Source organism: Globicephala melas, chromosome 6 (genome assembly GCF_963455315.2).
Source record: "Globicephala melas chromosome 6, mGloMel1.2, whole genome shotgun sequence".
Lineage (NCBI taxonomy): Eukaryota > Metazoa > Chordata > Mammalia > Artiodactyla > Delphinidae > Globicephala > Globicephala melas.
Genome location: NC_083319.1, coordinates 51,395,201 through 51,413,899, shown reverse-complemented (window position 1 = coordinate 51,413,899; position 18,699 = coordinate 51,395,201). Strand labels below are relative to the sequence as shown.

Here is an 18,699-nt window from a genome sequence, read left to right as displayed (position 1 = left end):
TGAATGTGTTAACAATAATCAATGGTAATACTTTAATTATTAATACTTTTGTTCATCTTAGAATTTGTAAGATGCTTGGGAAACTGAATTGGATTTCCCAACACTCTTTAAAAGGATGTAAAGATGTAGACAGAGAGATAGATAGATAGCTATTGATGTCTTTATCTATCTTCAGAATTTATTCTAAGGCCACAACTGGACAAGTGAGCAAAGATGTGAGGACAAGAGTATCTCTGGAACTTTGTAATAACAAAATAAGAGAAACAACCTAAATGACCCCCTCAAAAAGAAACTTTTCAGATTAAGAGATTTTGGAACTCTCATACAGTGGAACATTAGGCAGCCATTAAAAAACAGAAGAATGTGCTGCCATTGGAAGAGAAAGATGATCATAGTATATTGTCTTGTTAATAAAAAAGGAAATTATACAATATTGTATATAATATAATTTTTATGAAATATTATGTGTATCATGGATTCACATCATATATATATATAACTTATGAAATTCAGGCATTTGGCCTCGCAATTCCACTCAATAAGGTGCATAAAAATGATTGAAAAGGGCTTCCCTGGTGGCGCAGCAGTTAAGAATCTGCCTGCCAATGCAGGGGACACAGGTTCGATCCCTGGTCCGGGAAGATCCCACATGTCGCGGAGCAACTAAGCCTGTGTGCCACAACTACTGAGCCTGTGCTCTAGAGCCCGTGAGCCACAACTACTGTGCCACAACTACTGAAGCCCGCACGCCTAGAGCCCGTGCTCCACAACAAGAGAAGCCACTGCAATGAGAAGCCCGTGCACCGCAACGAAGAGTAGCCCCGCTCACCGCAAATGGAGAAAGCCCGTGCGCAGCAACGAAGACCCAACGCAGACAAAAATAAATAAATTTAAAACAAATGATCGAAAGGGAGGATGTTGCTGGACTGAGCCTCTCTCCATGATGAGTATTAGTCTGATACTTAAAACCACACCTCTCTTGTATAACTTGGCTCTGAAACCCAGCTGATGACTTGAGTGCTGTGTTAGTATGCTGAAGAAATGAGTGTGCTTTATGGCTGCGCTGGACACTCACCTTTTGAATTTACCCTTTTCTGCTCTGCTCTGTGGTGCTGGGTCTGCAACTCAGCAAATCACATTTCTGCTTTGCTCCTTCTCCCTTTAGGTTCTGCCAACAGGGAGCACTCCAGGGAGACTGGATGGCTGGGGGAGGGAGAAGGGACTGACCCTTTCCTCTCTGCCTGCAGTTTCTCTCACCTTGGTTGTGGCCATTGGTCCTAGTCTTCCGTTTCTCTGGCACTTCCAGAACAGCCCTCATCTTACCTTCCTTGGAGGTATCAGCACCAACTGGGCAATTCCTTCTCCCAGGAGGTCTAAGTCCAGACTCCCAGCCCCTGTGAGGTCTCTCCTCTGACGACACCACTGACTAGGCTGCGCCCCCTCCTCAGATATTTGAGTCCTAGCTCTGAGGCCCCTCTTCTGAGCTGCTAGGTTCTGATAACTCCAAGCTCCTCCCACTAGACCCATGGTTCTCAAACATGGTCCTGGGACCAGCAGTATCAGCAACTCCTGGGAAATGCTATTTAGAAATGCAAATTCTCGGGCTTTCCTGGTGGCGCAGTGGTTGAGAGTCCGCCTGCCGATGCAGGGGACACGGGTTCGTGCCCCGGTCCGGGAAGATCCCACATGCCGCAGAGCGGCTGGGCCCATGAGCCATGGCTGTTGAGCCTGCACATCCGGAGCCTGTGCTCCGCAGCGGGAGAGGCCACAACAGTGAGAGGCCCATGTACCGAAAAAAAAAGAAATGCAAATTCTCAAGCCCCACTCCAGACCCAGTGAATCAGAAACTCTGGAGTGGGGCCCAGCCATCTGTGTTCCGACAAGCCCTTCAGGGGGTTCTGATGAAGCTTAGGTTTGAGAACCACTGCCACAGACCCCAGGCTTAGGGTGGCGCGCTGTTTCTTGTAGTTACAATTTCTGTATGACTTCAATTTTCCTTTTTGGTTCTCGCAGTCCTCCAAAATGTGTTTAACCATTTCCCTATGTTAAATTTCTTCTGTGGAAATACCTAGTGTTTCTTCTGTCTGACTGATACAAGGAACAATTTAGTTGGTCACCTACATGATGAAAGCTGAATTTAGTCAAAATTACCAACGAAAAACCCCTGAAATTTCCCACAGAGGACAGCATACAGATATCCCATTCCTCAGTAAGCCCACCAGGTTCTGCACTGGAATTGATGGCGGATTCCTCTGCAGAGATAAGTAGTCAGCCTGACTGTAGTTTGAAAAATAGGTATTATTTAAAACCTCTAGTCATATTCAGCATGGCGAGATGCTTGTGTTATGAGGGCACCTGGAAGCTGAAAACCATACTGGTTTAGAAGTCCTGTGCAAACTTGGACACATTTCTTCCTCTATGTTTTATTTTCCTTACCTATAAAATGGACAGATTGGACCAGAGCACTGGTTTTTAGAATCTTTTTAAAATTGTGTCAAGTATATGTGTAACATAAAATTTACCATTTCATCATTTTTTAATGTACAGCTCAGTAATGTTCATTGCATTCACACATTCACATTGTTGTGCAACCACTCTCCAGAACTCTTTTCATTCTGTAAAACTGAAACTCTATACCCATTAAACTATAACTCCTCATTCCCACCCCTCCCCAGCCCCTGGCAACCACCGTTTTACCTTTATATATCTATGAATCTGACTACTCTAGGTACCTCATATAAATGGAATCATACAGTATTGGTTCTTTTGTAACTGGCTTATTTCACTCAGCATAATGTCTTCAAGGTTCATCCCCATGTTGTAGTATGTGTCAGAATTTCCCCCCTTTTTAAGGCTGAATAGTATTCCATTGTATGTATATGCCACATTTAGTTTATCCATTCATCTGCCCATGGACACTGGGCTGTTTCCACCTTTTGGCTACTGTGAATAATGCTCTATGAACACAGGTGTATAGAGCACTGACTTTTAAACTGTAACTACTCTGTAATAGTAATAGTAATAATAACAACAGCAGCAGCAGTAGCCAACTTTTTTTTTTTTTTTGGTAGTACACGGGCCTCTCACTATTGTGGCCTCTCCCGTTGCGGAGCACAGGCTCCGGACGCACAGGCTCAGAGGCCATGGCTCACGGGCCCAGCCGCTCCGCGGCATGTGGGATCTTCCCAGACCGGGACACGAACCTGTGTCCCCTGCATTGGCAGGCGGACTCTCAACCACTGCGCCACCAGGGAAGCCCCAGTAGCCAACTTTTATAGGGTGCAAAGCGTGAGCTGGCATTGTCTTAAATGTTTTACACACATTAACGCATTTAATACTCAAACAACTTCATGAGTTGGGTACTTTTATCATCCTTGTTTTCCAGGAGAGGAAATTGAAGCCCAGAGAGTTGAGTTATCCTGTCTGAGGTTATAGAGTTGGTATGTGATAGACAGTCTGCCTCAGTGTGGAGCTTCCAATCATGCTGCAGCCTGCCTTAGGCCTGGGGACACCTCTGAGTCTCTGCAGGAATCATTATAGGGATGGGCCCAATTCCCCCCCTCCCCAGTTAGAGCCCCTCCACTTTTATCTATTTTCATTTGAACACCAATGTCTATAGTTAGAAACAAGTTTGAAAAAAAATATCACTGACTCAAATGGTAGAATTCCTCCTATTCCAATATTCTATGAGTCTAGCCTTTTTATTAGTTTAAAAAAAGATCGACAGCATGCCATGGAAGAACGTCCAGTAACCTGGCAACCGTGTTTGTTGATAGGAAATACCTGAGAGCTGGGTTCACTGCACTCCAAGGTTTCTGACTCAAACATCTGTTTCTGAAGCGTCTTGTGAAAATCTTTTCGGGATCCAGTCTTTTTAAAGCCGCAAATCTCCGAACTTCCTTGGTTTCTTTCATTGTTGTTATTAAATAAGAGAGAGTGTGGAAGGAGGGAGAGGGAGAGAGAGAGAGAGGCAAAATCATTAGATTAAAATAAAAATAATGGCTTAAGTGCAGACATGGTGCTGAAAGATCTTGTAAAGAGAGGACCATTTGTAATTCTTCACATCTAATTATGCACCAGGCCTAACACAAGGCTCTGTTGTAATGACATACAAACTTGCCTCCTGGCTGGCTCATTATTAAAGGCAGGAGTGGCCTGGGAAAATGCCACTTCAGCGGTGCGGCCATTTCAGCTGTGGGGCATTTGGCCCCAAGCTGAAGCTAAACTATGACCCTAGTGTAAGAGGCTGGAATAAATCTAGCGAAGGGCAGACGCAGCGAATAAAGGTCGTTTGAAGATAAAAATAGAGGAAAACATTTAATCTCCAAATCAATGTTCTTAGTAATGAATAAAAAAGGCAGGACACGGCTAAGAAAAAATAGAAATAAATGATTTATGTACCGAAAGTCTTTGCTGCTATTCTCAGTCCCCACTCCATTAAACTTGTGTTTAAAAAATGTTGCAAATATTATATATCACTTATATGTAGACTCTAAAAAATAATTCAAATGAATCTATACAAAACAGAAACAGACTCACAGACATAGAAAACAAAGTTACGGTTACCAAAGCGGAAAGGGGGGGGTCATGAATTAGGAGTATGGGATTAACAGATACAAACTACTACACATAAAATAGATAAGCTTATTTTTGTGTATGGTGTTAGGGATAATTTCATTCTTTTACATGTAGCTGTCCAGTTTTCCCGGCACCACTTATTGAAGAGACTTTTTTCTCCATTGTATATCCTTGCCTCCTTTGTCATAGATTAGTTGACCATAGGTGCGTGGGTTTATCTCCGGGCTTTCTATCCTGTTCCATTGATCTATATTTCTGTTTTTGTGCCAGTACCATATTGTCTTGATTACTGTAGCTTTGCGGTATAGTCTGGAGTCAGGGAGTCTGATTCCTCCAGCTCCATTTTTTTCCCTCAAGGCTGCTTTAGCTATTCGGGGTCTTTTGTGTCTCCATACAAATTTTAAGATTTTTTGTTCTAGTTCTGTAAAAATTGCCACTGGTAATTTGATAGGGATTGCATTGAATCTGCAGATTGCTTTGGGTAGTATAGTCATTGGGATTGACATATATACACTAATGTGTATAAAATAGATAACTAATAAGAACCTGCTGTATAAAAAATAAATCAAAAATTCAAAAAAAATAAAATAAAATAGATAAGCAACAAGGATTTACTGTATAGCACAGGGAACTATACTTAATATCTTATAATAACCTATAATGGAAAATATTCTGAAAACATATATATATACACATATACATATATAACTGAATCACTTTGCTATGCACTTGAAGCTAACACACTATTGTAAATCAACTATACTTCAATTTTAAGAAATGTGTTGCCATGGAAAGGGTTTAATATGATGTCTAGCACTGTCACTGGAGAAAGAAGTGAGACCATCACAAAAAGGGCAACAGATATACGCTGTCAAATAATAACTATAGAAACCAAATGTGTATTCCCCATTTTTATGACTCAAAGGCCTCCTGGAAAACATGCTGCAGACTCAACCACACAAACATGCACCTGTTTTGTTTGATTTCCCACACTATTAGGAAACCACTGAGCAAGCTGGTAAAGGGACGTGAAATGAGGTTAGGATTTATTAGGCAGATCAGATGGAAGACAAGTAAAGCCGGAAATGTAGGAGAGCTACTAGCAATGATCCAAATACAGTTTATAACTCTTTGGGAGGGGCGAAGTGCTGGGTTATGCACAGTGGCACAGAGCAAGTATTCAATACTAAGTAAAAGAGGCCAGGAAAAAAATAAAAAGATAACTGCATGATTCCATTGATATGACATTCTGGAAAAGGAAAAGCTCTAGAGACAGAAAAGAGATCAGTGGCTTGCCAGGGTCTGGGGGTAGAGAAAGGGGTTGACCACAAAGAGGCCTGGGGGAATTTGGGGGGTGGGTGGGGCGTGGAACCATTCTGTATCTTGATTGTAATAGTGGTTACACAACTGTATGCATTTGTCAAAACTCACAGAACTTCAGTCTAAAAAGAATGAATTATAATTACCTCCAAATCAATGGACAGTTTCGGATTATGCCTGGCATTAATTAGGATAGTATGTACATTTAATAGTCATTCAACATAAGGGCTGATACTTCGCTGCGGTTTAGTATAGGATGGTGGTCTCACTGAAGCAGGAGTGAATGGATTTAAGTCCTGGCTCCACAGCTTACAAGCTGTGTGACTTAAGGCAAATGAGTCTACTTCTTTGTGCCTCAATTTCCTTATCAAGATAATAAGAATTAGAATAATACCTAGGTCATCAGTTCTACTGCATGCAACAAATAAATTCTCATATGTAAAATACTTATAAGATTTCTTGGCTTATGGCCATAATTCAGTAAATATCTGCCACTACTTAATAATGTTTATTAAACAGTATTAGAGAATATGGCTCAATTATATGCCAACTGTCCCTGTCAGTGGACAAATAATCCAAATTAGACCAATGAATAAGATATTATAAGCAAAGGAAAAATAAAAAAAGGTACAACTCAGTACTGTTGAAGATTTCTTTTAATGCAATGGTGCAGGATAGATTTCACATCTTAGGCACTAAAATGTATGTATTCATGGGATAAAGATAAGATTTGAAAAATCATAAGAATTATACCTTAGGGCTATTCTAGTTCCAATTCAACCTATGCAAAATATTCCTTTCAAGTGAAATAAGATTTTCTGAGGACTTCAGAAAATGCACTTATCTTAGTATGTCAGAGGGATGAACCCCAAACTCTATCTCATATATTTTAATGCGTCACAGGGGAAAAAACTACTTTCCTCTGGAGGACCATGCTTAATGAAGCCGCTTTGCTTTCTATGGATGTCTTTTTTTTTTTTATACAGCAGGTTCTTATTAGTTATCTATTTTATACATATTAGTGTATATATGTCAATCCCAACCTCCCAATTCATCCCACCACCACCACCATCCCCCCCACCTCTGCTTTCCCCCCTTGGTCTATGGACATGTCTTTGTCATCCATAACCATACAGTCAAACACTGATTTAGTTAGCTCTTTTATTCCTCAATTATCTCCTTGCTGATATTACATTTCTCTATAATACCTAGGAATAGTCTTTTATGTCCTTGCTATGTGTGATAATGGCTTTGAATCCCACTTAGGGGGCAGAGGAGTAGAGTAATGGCCACTTGTGTTCCCTCCCACTCTCATAATTCTATAGGACATGTGCCACTCAGAGCCTATAATTGAGACTTTGAAATCAGACAAATAGTGCCGCTCATGCAGGATAGAGGAAAGTTTTAGATTTTAACTTAGTGGGGAAAGATTAAAACTACACAGAAGCACAAAGTACTGTTCTCCTTTTGGGAGAACTGTATTTTCCGACTTGAACTGTTTGCCTCTGTTACTTAGACTGGAAGATGCCTTGAATGAATTTCATTTTATCTTTTTCATGTCTATAGCACAAAGTTTTGTGTCCTTGCTCTAAAAATCATAGCACTTTCCCCTTCATGCCTTTTGCAAATGACCGTTAATCTAATGAATAGAACGGTGCCACGGCTGCTTGTTTATCTCATCTTATTTCCACATATTTTGACAATTTTGTATGTATTGCTGTTTCCTGGCATCCTTTGGGTGATGGTAAATACTATAAGCATTATTTTCTCTGTAATTTTCTTTAACGAACTAAAGAGAGAATAACTTAAGAATGTGTTTGGTGTCTTGGTGGAGAGTAAAACTCTGAAGTAATTAAACTTGTTGACATGCTATTTATTCTTGGTGTATTACCCATAGTGACAGTGAAACATTTCACAAGTGTTTTGAGCAGCACATAAAAGCCCTTAGACTTTGTCTTTCATCCTGGGTGATTAAGGTAATTCTGAAGGAAGGTCATGCTCAAGGAGAGCTGGGATATCAAGGAATGGGGTATCATCTGTTTTATTACTCCATATTTTACTCCCAGTGAACTGGTAAACAATTAAAATTCAAACACATCAGTGCATATAATTCAGTTACTCCCAAAACACCATAAAAATGTCTCCCTGATCAATAATTGCTTATTATGACATGCATTTGTTGCTCTGGCTGTCAAGGTGCTTAGCTATTTGCTTTCTGAAAGTATGGAAAGCAAGCCAGCCTCATCAGCCTATGCAGTGACAAAGAGCAATCCAGCTGTGGAAATCACTGTGCCACTCTTGACTTCTTACACGCAGACTCCCCATCCCCATAAATCCACTTCCACGGAAGCCCAATTCAAAGGCCAGCACTTGCACCAAGCCTTCCCTAACCTGGCCAGAAGTAACTGCTCCCTTCTCTGAATTTTCAAAGCATGTTGTTTGTATTTCTCTTAGAAGCTTTTATAATATTCTATGTTACAGTCTAATTACTTGTCTAAATTTTTATCTCCCCTGCTAAATACGTGCTCTCTCTCACTAGACTATGACTTTGCTGAGGACAGAGCCTCCTTTAGCGATAGGATTCCTGTGTATTCCTCTTTGCATCTTCTTTGGTGCCTTATTCTCAGGAGATATTTTCTAAACATTTGTTGAATGGGAGAACGAATGCAACTCTAACAAGCAAATATCTATATCGTTTTCCTCTCACATAAGTGTTCTCAAATCTGTCAGATCCAACACTGTCTTTCTCTGTAACAAATGTTTTATAATGCCACCTTTATAACCCATCAACTTTCTCATTTTTAGATGTCAATAAAATGTCCCAGCTGTTATACAAATGAGAAATAAAAGAAACATAATACCTAAAATAGCAGGTATGTAAATATGCAAATGCTTGGACACAACTACACCAGAGGACATAATGATGTCCCAGCTGTTTGCACCTGTAGGAAGATGTCTGCACCTGTAGGAAAATGTCCCAGCTGTTTGCACCTGTAGGAAGAATCGTTGTAAATATAACACCTACAAAAGCAGACTGCAATAGATGTGTTGTATGGGTGACTCAAACACCACAAAGCAGCACTGCTGTCAGTAATGTGATTTTCCAAAATGGGGGAAAACTCTTGTAGAGCTCTAATCAGCACAAAGTTTAACTTCCCCTATATTTACATGATAGTTGTTTTCCTGAAAAATTCAGTGCAAAAATATTTGTAAGATGGCATAGAGGCTTGGCTCAGATATTTACAGACTGGTGTTTCACCACCCTGAATGTCCAGCAGGACATTTGATAGTTGTGCTGGATGTTGAATTGCGGATGATCCTTCATTGTATGTGATGCCCCATGCATTGCAGGGTGTGAAATGCGGTAGCCCACGCCAGTCATTGAGACAATTAAAAACAGAAGCATTAATTACCCTCATTGAGAACCATTGCTACTAAGATATTAGAAAACTGGAATCCCCAAATCCAATCTAAACCATAGTTTTAGCAGAACATCTGGGAAAGGATATCCACCAAGACTTCCTGGAAGGGGTGAAATGCAGCAAGTTTAACCGGGACCACAGCATCATTCACGTGTTTAATTGTTTGGGGGGAGAATTCTACTAGTGGAAAATCCTAAAGTGAGCACTTTTCAGAGTTCTACTTTTGGTTTTGGTAGAAAGTAAATTTCTCATATAGAAATTATTATATAGTTTAGCAGAAACAGGGATGTTAGGAGATTTTAAATTCAACATATCTGCAAAATAAGGGTATCTAGATCTATAATACATGCACTGGTATTGCATCTAATGGTATTATCATTGATGACAATATAGCTATCATTTCTTGGACTGGTAATTGTCTTAGTGATTGTCTATGTGTTTGTCTTAGTTGAGATTCCCTAGAAGCTGAGCCTGAGGCAGGGACTCAGGTGCATGTGATTTTTGATTGTGTGTTCTTGAAGAAAAGCCTGTAAGAGAGATAGGGAAGCAGAAGGAGTCAACTAAGGATGAGAGCTCAGATAAATTCTTGGCCTGATACACAGGGTGCTCTGGAAGGATCACATTGCAAAGTTGTCCCACTGTCCCACTCTGAGACAAGAGGTGGGACTATGGTACCCCTTGCACCAGTGCTATTGTGCCGGTCAGGCTCTGGTCACCACCACCAATCCAAAGTGGGAGGTTAAGGGGCTGGGAGGTAGAGCAAATTGCTCAAATGTCTCTGGGCACAATAGCTCCTACACTCATGGCAGCTGCAAGATAAACGCATGGGACAGTAAAGGGGACCCACTAACAGTCTTTATTACAATGCCAGGCGCCTAACATATATTATTTTCCTTTTATTTTGAAACAATCTCAAATTTACAGAAAACTTGCAAATATAGTACAAAGACCGTTCCCCCTCTCAAACTATTTGAGAGTAAGTTGCTGACCTAATTCTCCATTATCCCTGAATACTTCAGTGTGTAACTTCTACAAACAAGGACATTCTCCATGGTAATTAGTATTCAACCATCACATTCAGGAAATTAACACTGATACATTATTACCATCTAATCCTCTGACCCCTTTCAGCCTTCACCAAATGTCCCCCAAATGCCTTTTAGAGCAAAAGGATCTAGTCCAAAGTCATGCATTGCATTTATATGTCACATTTCTTTACTCTTATTCACTCTGGAACAGTTCCTCAGTGTTCCCTTGACTTTCATGACCTTAAGATTATAGGCCAGTTATTATTTAGGAAGTCCCTCCATTTGGGTTTGATTGTTGTAAATGCCCCATTCCTCATCAAGCTTTCAGTTTGATTTGTATCAATATGGATTCACAGTTTCCTATTTTATTCAACATATCTTAATCCATTGCTATTATTTATTTTGGCGCTATAATTATCCTCAATTCGACCAGTGTGAATCCCTTCAGCTGGCTCTTACGACTTTTTACATGTCCCCAGCAGTCACTGATCACATCCTGCTTTCTGCCACAAGATATTCAGGCTGATCTTATACTTTCCTTTCCTCAACCCTGGAATCAGTCATTTCTCCAAGAAGTTCTGATTCTTTTTAGTGGAAAATGGTTCTTAGAAGTCAAGATGTAGGTGTTGGGTGTGCTCATTGCTATTAAGGTGTTGCTCCTCCTATGTCTTCTCAGTGAACAGAGTTAGGTAGGGAGCGTGTGTGTGTGTGTGTGTATGTGTGTGTGTGTGTGTGTGTGTGTGTGTGTGTGTGTGTGTGTGTGTGTGTGTGTGTGTGTGTGTGTGTGTGTTTTGAAAGCCAGGAGTTCATGTTGATCCTTGCAATCCCAATCTGACATCACAGTATCCATTCTAGTGTTCTTCCTTTCCATATTAACTTCCTTCTCAGATAGTGAAAAATCTAACACCTATTGTCCTTAATATACTTACTTACTTGATTAATCCCCTTAATGTAACCCTTGCTAACAGCACCCCTCCATGCCCACACATGTTGCCCTCCTTATATTCTGACTCTGACACCCTGCACCAGGCTTGCCCTCTGGCACGACATCTTCTTCAGTCTGCACTGACACTTAGTGCCAGGTCACCCTCCCACAAGGACATCCTTGTCCCTTGCCTGGGCTCTGACACCTCGTGGTAGGCTTCTCCCCCATGTAACACCCCCTCATTCTACTCAGAATGTCTGCTCTGTTATCACATGCCAGGCTGCCCCAGGCTCAGATACCCCCCTCACACCATGTAGGTTCTGCTTCTCCATGCCAGGCGGCCCTTCTAAACGTGTGTCCTCCTCAGCGTGTTTGGCCTTCCACTCCTCATTCTGGCCCTCTTCAGCTACTCCCCACCCTGAGTTATGGATGGCCAACTTGTTCTGATGGCTTCCACACCAAATTGTACAAGAAGGGAGAGGAAAGAAAAAGGGTATAGGAAGGGGAAGAGGAAAAAGAAGAAGAGGAACATGTATTATTTTCCAGTCTTCGCAATAAGCCTTCAAAATGAGCAACATTTCCCCCCATTTCACACTTGAGGAAACGCTGGTTCAGAGAGATGAAGTCACTTGCCCAGGGTCTCATAGACATTACATAAGGAGCCAGCATCTGGACCCAAGTCTAGACTCTATCTACTCCATGACACTGCCTCTAAAGAGAACGCTCTCAAGATATGTTTGTCTTTGGACTGTCCTCAAATGGGTAACGGTAGTGTTTGAAGAAAAGGAACACAGTTCTCTGGAGAAGCAATAGGTTGTGTTTATTTCATGAGAAACAGTCTTTCTACCATTTGGCTACTTGCCCATCTCTCTCTTGTCTGCAAATAGGCTCCACAGGAGCATGGCTTTATTTGGCTCAGATGTGCGGGTCGGGTAGGGAGGCTGGGACTCTGGTAGCTGATGGCACTCAGCCAGCAGTCTCACTACCCACCCCATGGCGGTTTCTGACTTCTGTGGCTGGCACTGCTGAAATGAGTCATCTTTACATGCTTGCCAACCCTTGGCCTCTCCTCTCCAGCCAGCTTTACCCTTGCTGTCACGAGGTAGCTCTGCAACTTTCTGGAATTTCAAAATGGGGAAGTAGATGCTAAATCTAGAATGAGGAAGGGGAACACAGTTTGCTCTGGTTTCAAATCCACAGCCATGGAATACATTTAGTCTTAATGCTTTCCATCCCCCAGATCCTGAGGGTGACACAGATATACGGTTAGAGTATACATGTTGTGAGATGAACTTTTAACAGTATTCTGTAACTCATTTTTTTTTAAAATGCCCATTTGTTAGTGGCTTTGGGCGGTCTGGGTAAATGACTTCAGAAAACATTCTAACAAAACGGAGGACAAAAAAGAAAGCATCCGTTTGCATAAAATAGCAAAAGAACAATAACCAAATAAGTTTCATTTCTCCCAGATTTAAGTTTCTTTTGAGGAGAAAATCTGATATAAAAGTTTTCAGATATGGTGTATGAACTCTTTATCTTAAAATCTTAAAGCTGGGGGAAATGTCCTAGAATTCAGCTCATGTCTATGCCATACCCAATGGAGAAAGAGGCGTAGAGAGAAGTGACTTGAGGAAAATGGAAGCAGGCACATGGCTGTAACTGGCAGGGGGGTGGGGATTCACTTGTAAGTAAACACTCTTGGAAATAAGTGCATTTGATGACACAAGGAAGAAAGCTAAAGACCAGAAATAGTTCTGGTCTCCAAGGCTACCACACATAAGGTCTTAAGCTAGGTTGTTTCTGGATTTTTATTCCTGTGGCCCACACCGGTTTCCTTATGAAGAAGTATGTGACACTGAACCTGTGACATCAACATCCTCTGGAGTGTACACATCCTAAGAAAGGCAAAGGGCAAGTGTGAATTTTGAGTTTTAATTCACTGTTTTCTTTCCATCTTAGAACAAATTAACATTAGTTAATTCCTTTGGGAACTTTTCCCCTTAAAATTGGATTTCTCAGGAAAAACACTCACTAATTCAGTGTGTTGTCATTTAGGGTAGTGTAATCTTAGGAAGCAACTTAATGTTTGCCTATATTTTCCATTACTTTGAGTTGGGTGGGTTTTCTTGCCAGGACATTAGATCACATGAAGCTTTTTATTTGAATCCTTAGGGAAAGCCCCCTAAGGATTTTATACACTAGAAAAGCTTACCCATTTGGCATACACATACATGTTGCTTAACGAATATTGGTGAGAATAACTTTGAAGAAGCTAGCAAGTTTACAAATGCCCATGTGAGGCTCTCTCTCAAAGATCTCTGTTAGAAAGTAGAAAATAAATATTATAAGATAAAATGAAGCTTGGTCACACGTGGATCTACTTTTTTTTTTTACCACTATGATTTGCACACTTAGAGCAATTGGAACCAAAATCATTTTCGTAAATATTTTAAATAGTTATTTCTTCTGAGGAATTGTTCGAAAAGTTCCCCCCAAACCCTCCTATACTGTTGGTGGAAATATAAATTACTGCAGCCGCTGTGAAAAACAGTATGGAGGTTCCTTAAAAAACTAAAAAAAGAACTACCATACAATCCAGCAATCCCATTCCTGGGCATATATCTGGACAAAACCATAACTCGAAAAGATACATGCACCTGTATGTTCATTACAGCACTATTTACAATAGACAAGACATGGAAGTAACCTAAACTTCCGTCTACAGATGAATGGATAAAGAAGATGTGGTATACACACACACACACACACACACACACACACACACAGTGGAGTATTATTCAGCCATAAAAAAGAATGAAGGGAATTCCCTGGTGGCGGAGTGGTTAAGAATCCGCCTGCCAATGCAGGGGACACTGGTTTGATCCCTTGCCCGGGAAGATCCCACATGCCGCAGAGCGACTAAGCCCGTGTGCCACAACTACTGAGCCTGCGCTCTAGAGCCCACAAGCCGCAACTACTGAGCATGCACGCCACAACTACTGAAGCCTGTGTGCTTAGAGCCCATGCTCCACAACAAGAGAAGCCACCACAATGAGAAGCCCCCACATTGCAACGAAGAGTAGCCCCTGCTCAACGCAACTAGAGAAAGCCCACGTGCAGCAACGAAGACCCAACACAGCCAAAAAAAAAAAGAATAGAATGCCATTTGCAGCAACATGGATGGACCCAGAGGATTATCACACTAAGTGAAGTCAGACAGAGAAAGACAAATATCATATGACATTACCTACATGTGGAATCTAAAATGTGACACAAATGAACTTATTTACAGAAGAAACAGACTCACAGACATAGAAAACAAACTTATTGTTACCAAAGGGGAAGAGGGGGGTAGGGATAAATTAGAAGTTTGGGATTAGCAGATACAAACTACTATATACAAAATAGATAAACAACGAGGTCCTACTGTATTGCACAGCTAACTATACTCAATATCCTATAATAAACCATAATGGAAAAGAATATGAAAAAGAATAATATACACATTTTTTCACAGTAAAGGCTGTTTATTCTCATTATTATTCCCTGGGGACACCCTCCCTGATGCCTCCAACCAAGTTAAACCATCTCATTAAAGACGTCTACAGCGCTGCGGGGTGCTCCCCTTCCAACTCTTATCTAGTGCTTTCTGCCCTCCTAGATCCTGAGCTCTGTAAAGGGCGCTGCCTCTGTCTTGTTCACAGCTGCATCCCCAGTGCCTAGGGCAGGCCAGACCCGCAGCTGATGCAAAACACATATTTGTTCCTCACTCCTTCCCTCAACAGGGCTGCCTCTGGCCAAGTACACAGAAGGGCGCAGCCCTGACTTTAGCCACCTCAATGAGTCTGGTGTCTTCCGCACAGAACAAAAACCAACTTCAGGGCTTGCCTGGTGGCGCAGTGCTTGAGAGTCCGCCTGCCGATGCAGGGGACGCGGGTTCGTGCCCTGGTCGGGGAAGATCCCACATGCCGTGGAGCGGCTGGGCCCGTGAGCCATGACCGCTGAGCCTGCGCGACCGGAGCCTGTGCTCCACAACGGGAGAGGCCACAACAGTGAGAGGCCCGCGTACCGCAAAAAAAACAAAAAAACAAAAAACAAGCTTACATTATTTAGCACATAAAATAACAAATTCAAAGGAGAGCTCATTAATTGCTAATTAACAACTGGTCAGCAACCACTATTGTGACTTTCTCCAACTTCCCGGCCTATGAAGACACAGAAAAAATGGAAACTCACCAAAACAGATAACTTAATGCCGAAGTCTAGACAGAATCTCTGTGGATCAGATGCAGCTGGAAAGAGAAGGATGTACCATACTTTGCCTCCCCAAAGGGCAATGCAGAGGAAAGCACTATGTACTTGCCTTCCTGTCAGTCCCCGAACAGTCAATGTCTATAATAGTCAGGAATCTAAATTCTCCTTCTTGTAGTGGCTTATCTATGAAGCCATTCACAGGTTCCACCTGGTTTTACTGAAATGAACTACCACCAGAACCACTACCTTCCTTGCCTTTCTCTTTCTACCATCACTCTGCAACCATATAGAAACAACTCATAGAAAACAACTAGCTGAATATGTATGTAGGGTTGGGAGATGAAGGGCACCTGGAAGGGTGTATTGGATTCTCCCCACAAATAAAATACTACGGATGCACGTGAGGGCAGAATGATCCTGGGAGGACTGTTCAATAGGAATTATAGCCTTTATGTTAGAGTATCAGATTTAGAGTACCAAAAGGTCAAACAGTGGGGTTGGAAAAGGTGCTTCCTCAGTTGAACACTAGTCAAAGCTTGCCAGAAACTGAAAACGAGTTTCGACGTTGCACACATCTACCTGTCCATTAGCTAATTTCTGGGAAACAAGCTGGTCCGTTACCCAAGTGCGCAGATAACGGGGCCAATGACAATCCCCATCCTCAGTATGTTGCCAAACATAAAGTTAAAACAGACATTGCTTTGTTTTGTGAAAATAAAAAGATACAAAACTTGCACAGAATAAATATATGAAAAACCACTGTTCCTACAGAAGAGATAAAAACAAATGGAGACACATGAGGGAACGGAAGCAATAATCAAAGTGGCTAATGGTCTAGTTTAACATTTTAATCCTAAATTCCTAGTAAATAATACTAGGTTTATGGATTAAATTTTAAGCATGACAGCAAAACTATAAATCATAAGGAAAACTGTCAATATAGATTTTACTAATAAATAATTTTGAATGTTAAAAAACTATAAACAAATTTAAAAGACAAAGAGTATCCTGGGTAAGGAATTTGTATTATATGACATACAAAGGGTTAATATCCTTACCGAATGAAAGCAGCCCTAAAGATAAACAAGACCAGACAACTACACTAATAGAGATGCACAAATTTAATGAATAAGCAGAGCACCAAGGAAAACTTACAAATGGATGATAAATTTATGGAAAAAAAGATACCAAATTGAAACAAAGAAAATGCAAATAAAAGACAGCCATTTTACAAATAAAATTGGAAATTTATTAAAAGATAACATCCAATATTCTTGAGGATTCACGCATATCTTGCTAATAATCTTTCTGATATGTTATTCCCAAATCCTTAAATTTGTGCATACACTTAAACACACAGAAACTCCTCTTGTAGGAATTTATTCCAAACGGAAAAAAACCATAACTATACACAAGAATGTTGCTATACTGGGTATAACACTGAAAAACAGGGGATCATCTAAGCATTAAAATTGTTTAAATAAATTTTTGTATAAATACATTATACAACCATTAAAAATTGTCTTGAGGAATAATATTTAATAGCAAAGAGATAGTTACCACTTAGTGTGAAGACTGAAAAAGCATGCTGCCAAACAGTATCAAAATCGGACTTAATTTTTATGCAAATATATACAAAGAAATATGATTCAAAGGCAACACATCAAATGTTAATGGTGGTTATGTGTCTATAGTGAAATGGAGTGATTTTTGTTTTCTCTTTTTGGTTCGCTATGATCTCCAAAATTTTTACAATGAGTATTCTAAAAAGAGTCCTTTAAGTTTGTTCAAGATAGAGAAAAAAAATTCCAATGGAAATTGCCATGAAGAATGAAAAAGTGCAGTGTCCCGAATAGAAAATAAAAACCAAGTGTAGTAAAATGGACCTTTCTATTTATTGCCCCGTCTCAGATTTCTTTCAAGCCTTCATATCCAGAAAGTACCTCTAATTATAACATTTAAAAGCATGAGAACAACTTGTTCTGAAATCTTCTATTTATTACCAGCAAAGTATAATCTTATTTGACTGCCCGGCAAACTTGGTTTTCTATTCAAGTTAGAACAGATGATGGATTAGTGTCTAACTTTCTCTTAATTACTTTATACAAGTGAAGCTTTCTCTTTCTCAGTTACTGAAAATAGTATGCATACTGACATTACTCCAAAACACATCACCACAAATTCAATGGTACCCTTCCAGGAGCTGGATAAAACCCAACCTCCAAAGTCTTCCATCATTTATCCCACAGAACGGTAATTCTTACTGGAGTATAGGAGAGGTGAGGATATCAGAATTTCAAACTACTTGTGTGTTGTCACAGGTTCTCTGATGTTTCTCTAGTGGGGTGTGCCCCTGATTGCAGACTCTCCCCAGACAGCTCCCCAACACGTACACACATACAGGTTGCGAATTCCAGTGTGGGTAGATGCTTCTCATTAGAGGGTACTCTCCAGGTCATTGGCATGGAGACAAAAAGCTCAGGACAATGTCATAGAACATTTAATTAACCCAGGAGAGAAGGGCCTTTTTGACTAGAAGGCAAGCAAGTAATTTATTTCTTGGTCATAAATTTAAATGTGCCCTTTGAATCTGAGGCCAAATTTCCATTCATTAATCCCCACCCCCACCCCCCAGGAATTCATCAGAATAGAAATAAAAGGGCTCTATTCTTTGTGTTTAAAATGTAACTTTCTCCTTCAGTAGGTGAATGGATGAACAAACTATAGTAAATCCATGCAGTGGAATATTATTCAGCGAAGAAAGAAATGAGCTATCAAGCCACAAAAACACACAGAAAAAGAAGGCAAAACTATGGAGACAGTAAAAAGATAAGTGGTTGCCAGGGAGGGAGGACCAGAGGGCACAGAGGGGATTTTTAGGGCAGTGAAACTATTCGGTATGACACTCCAGTGGTAGATAAACGTTATTTTACATTTGTCAAAACCACAGAATGTAAACACAAAAAATAAGCCCTACTGTAAACTATGGACTTTAGTTAATAATAATGGATTGGGCTTTCCTGGTGGCGCAGTGGTTGAGAGTCCGCCTGCTGATGCAGGGGACACGGGTTCGTGCCCCGGTCCGGGAAGATCCCATATGCCGCGGAGCAGCTGGGCCCGTGAGCCATGGCCGCTGAGCCTGCGCGTCCGGAGCCTGTGCTCCGCAACGGGA

General features: G+C 40.8%; 1 protein-coding gene across 3 annotated transcripts in view; it reads right to left on the bottom strand.

Moving 5' to 3' along the window:
* The window catches only part of DOCK8 (dedicator of cytokinesis 8), a 220,844-nt gene that overhangs the window by 134,393 nt on the left and 67,752 nt on the right, over window positions 1-18,699 (bottom strand). For all 3 annotated transcript variants that reach the window (XM_060300871.1, XM_030877059.3, XM_030877061.2), the window contains one exon: window positions 3,784-3,907. In XM_060300871.1, the coding sequence (XP_060156854.1) occupies window positions 3,784-3,907 (124 nt within the window). The remainder of the gene's footprint in view (window positions 1-3,783; window positions 3,908-18,699) is intronic.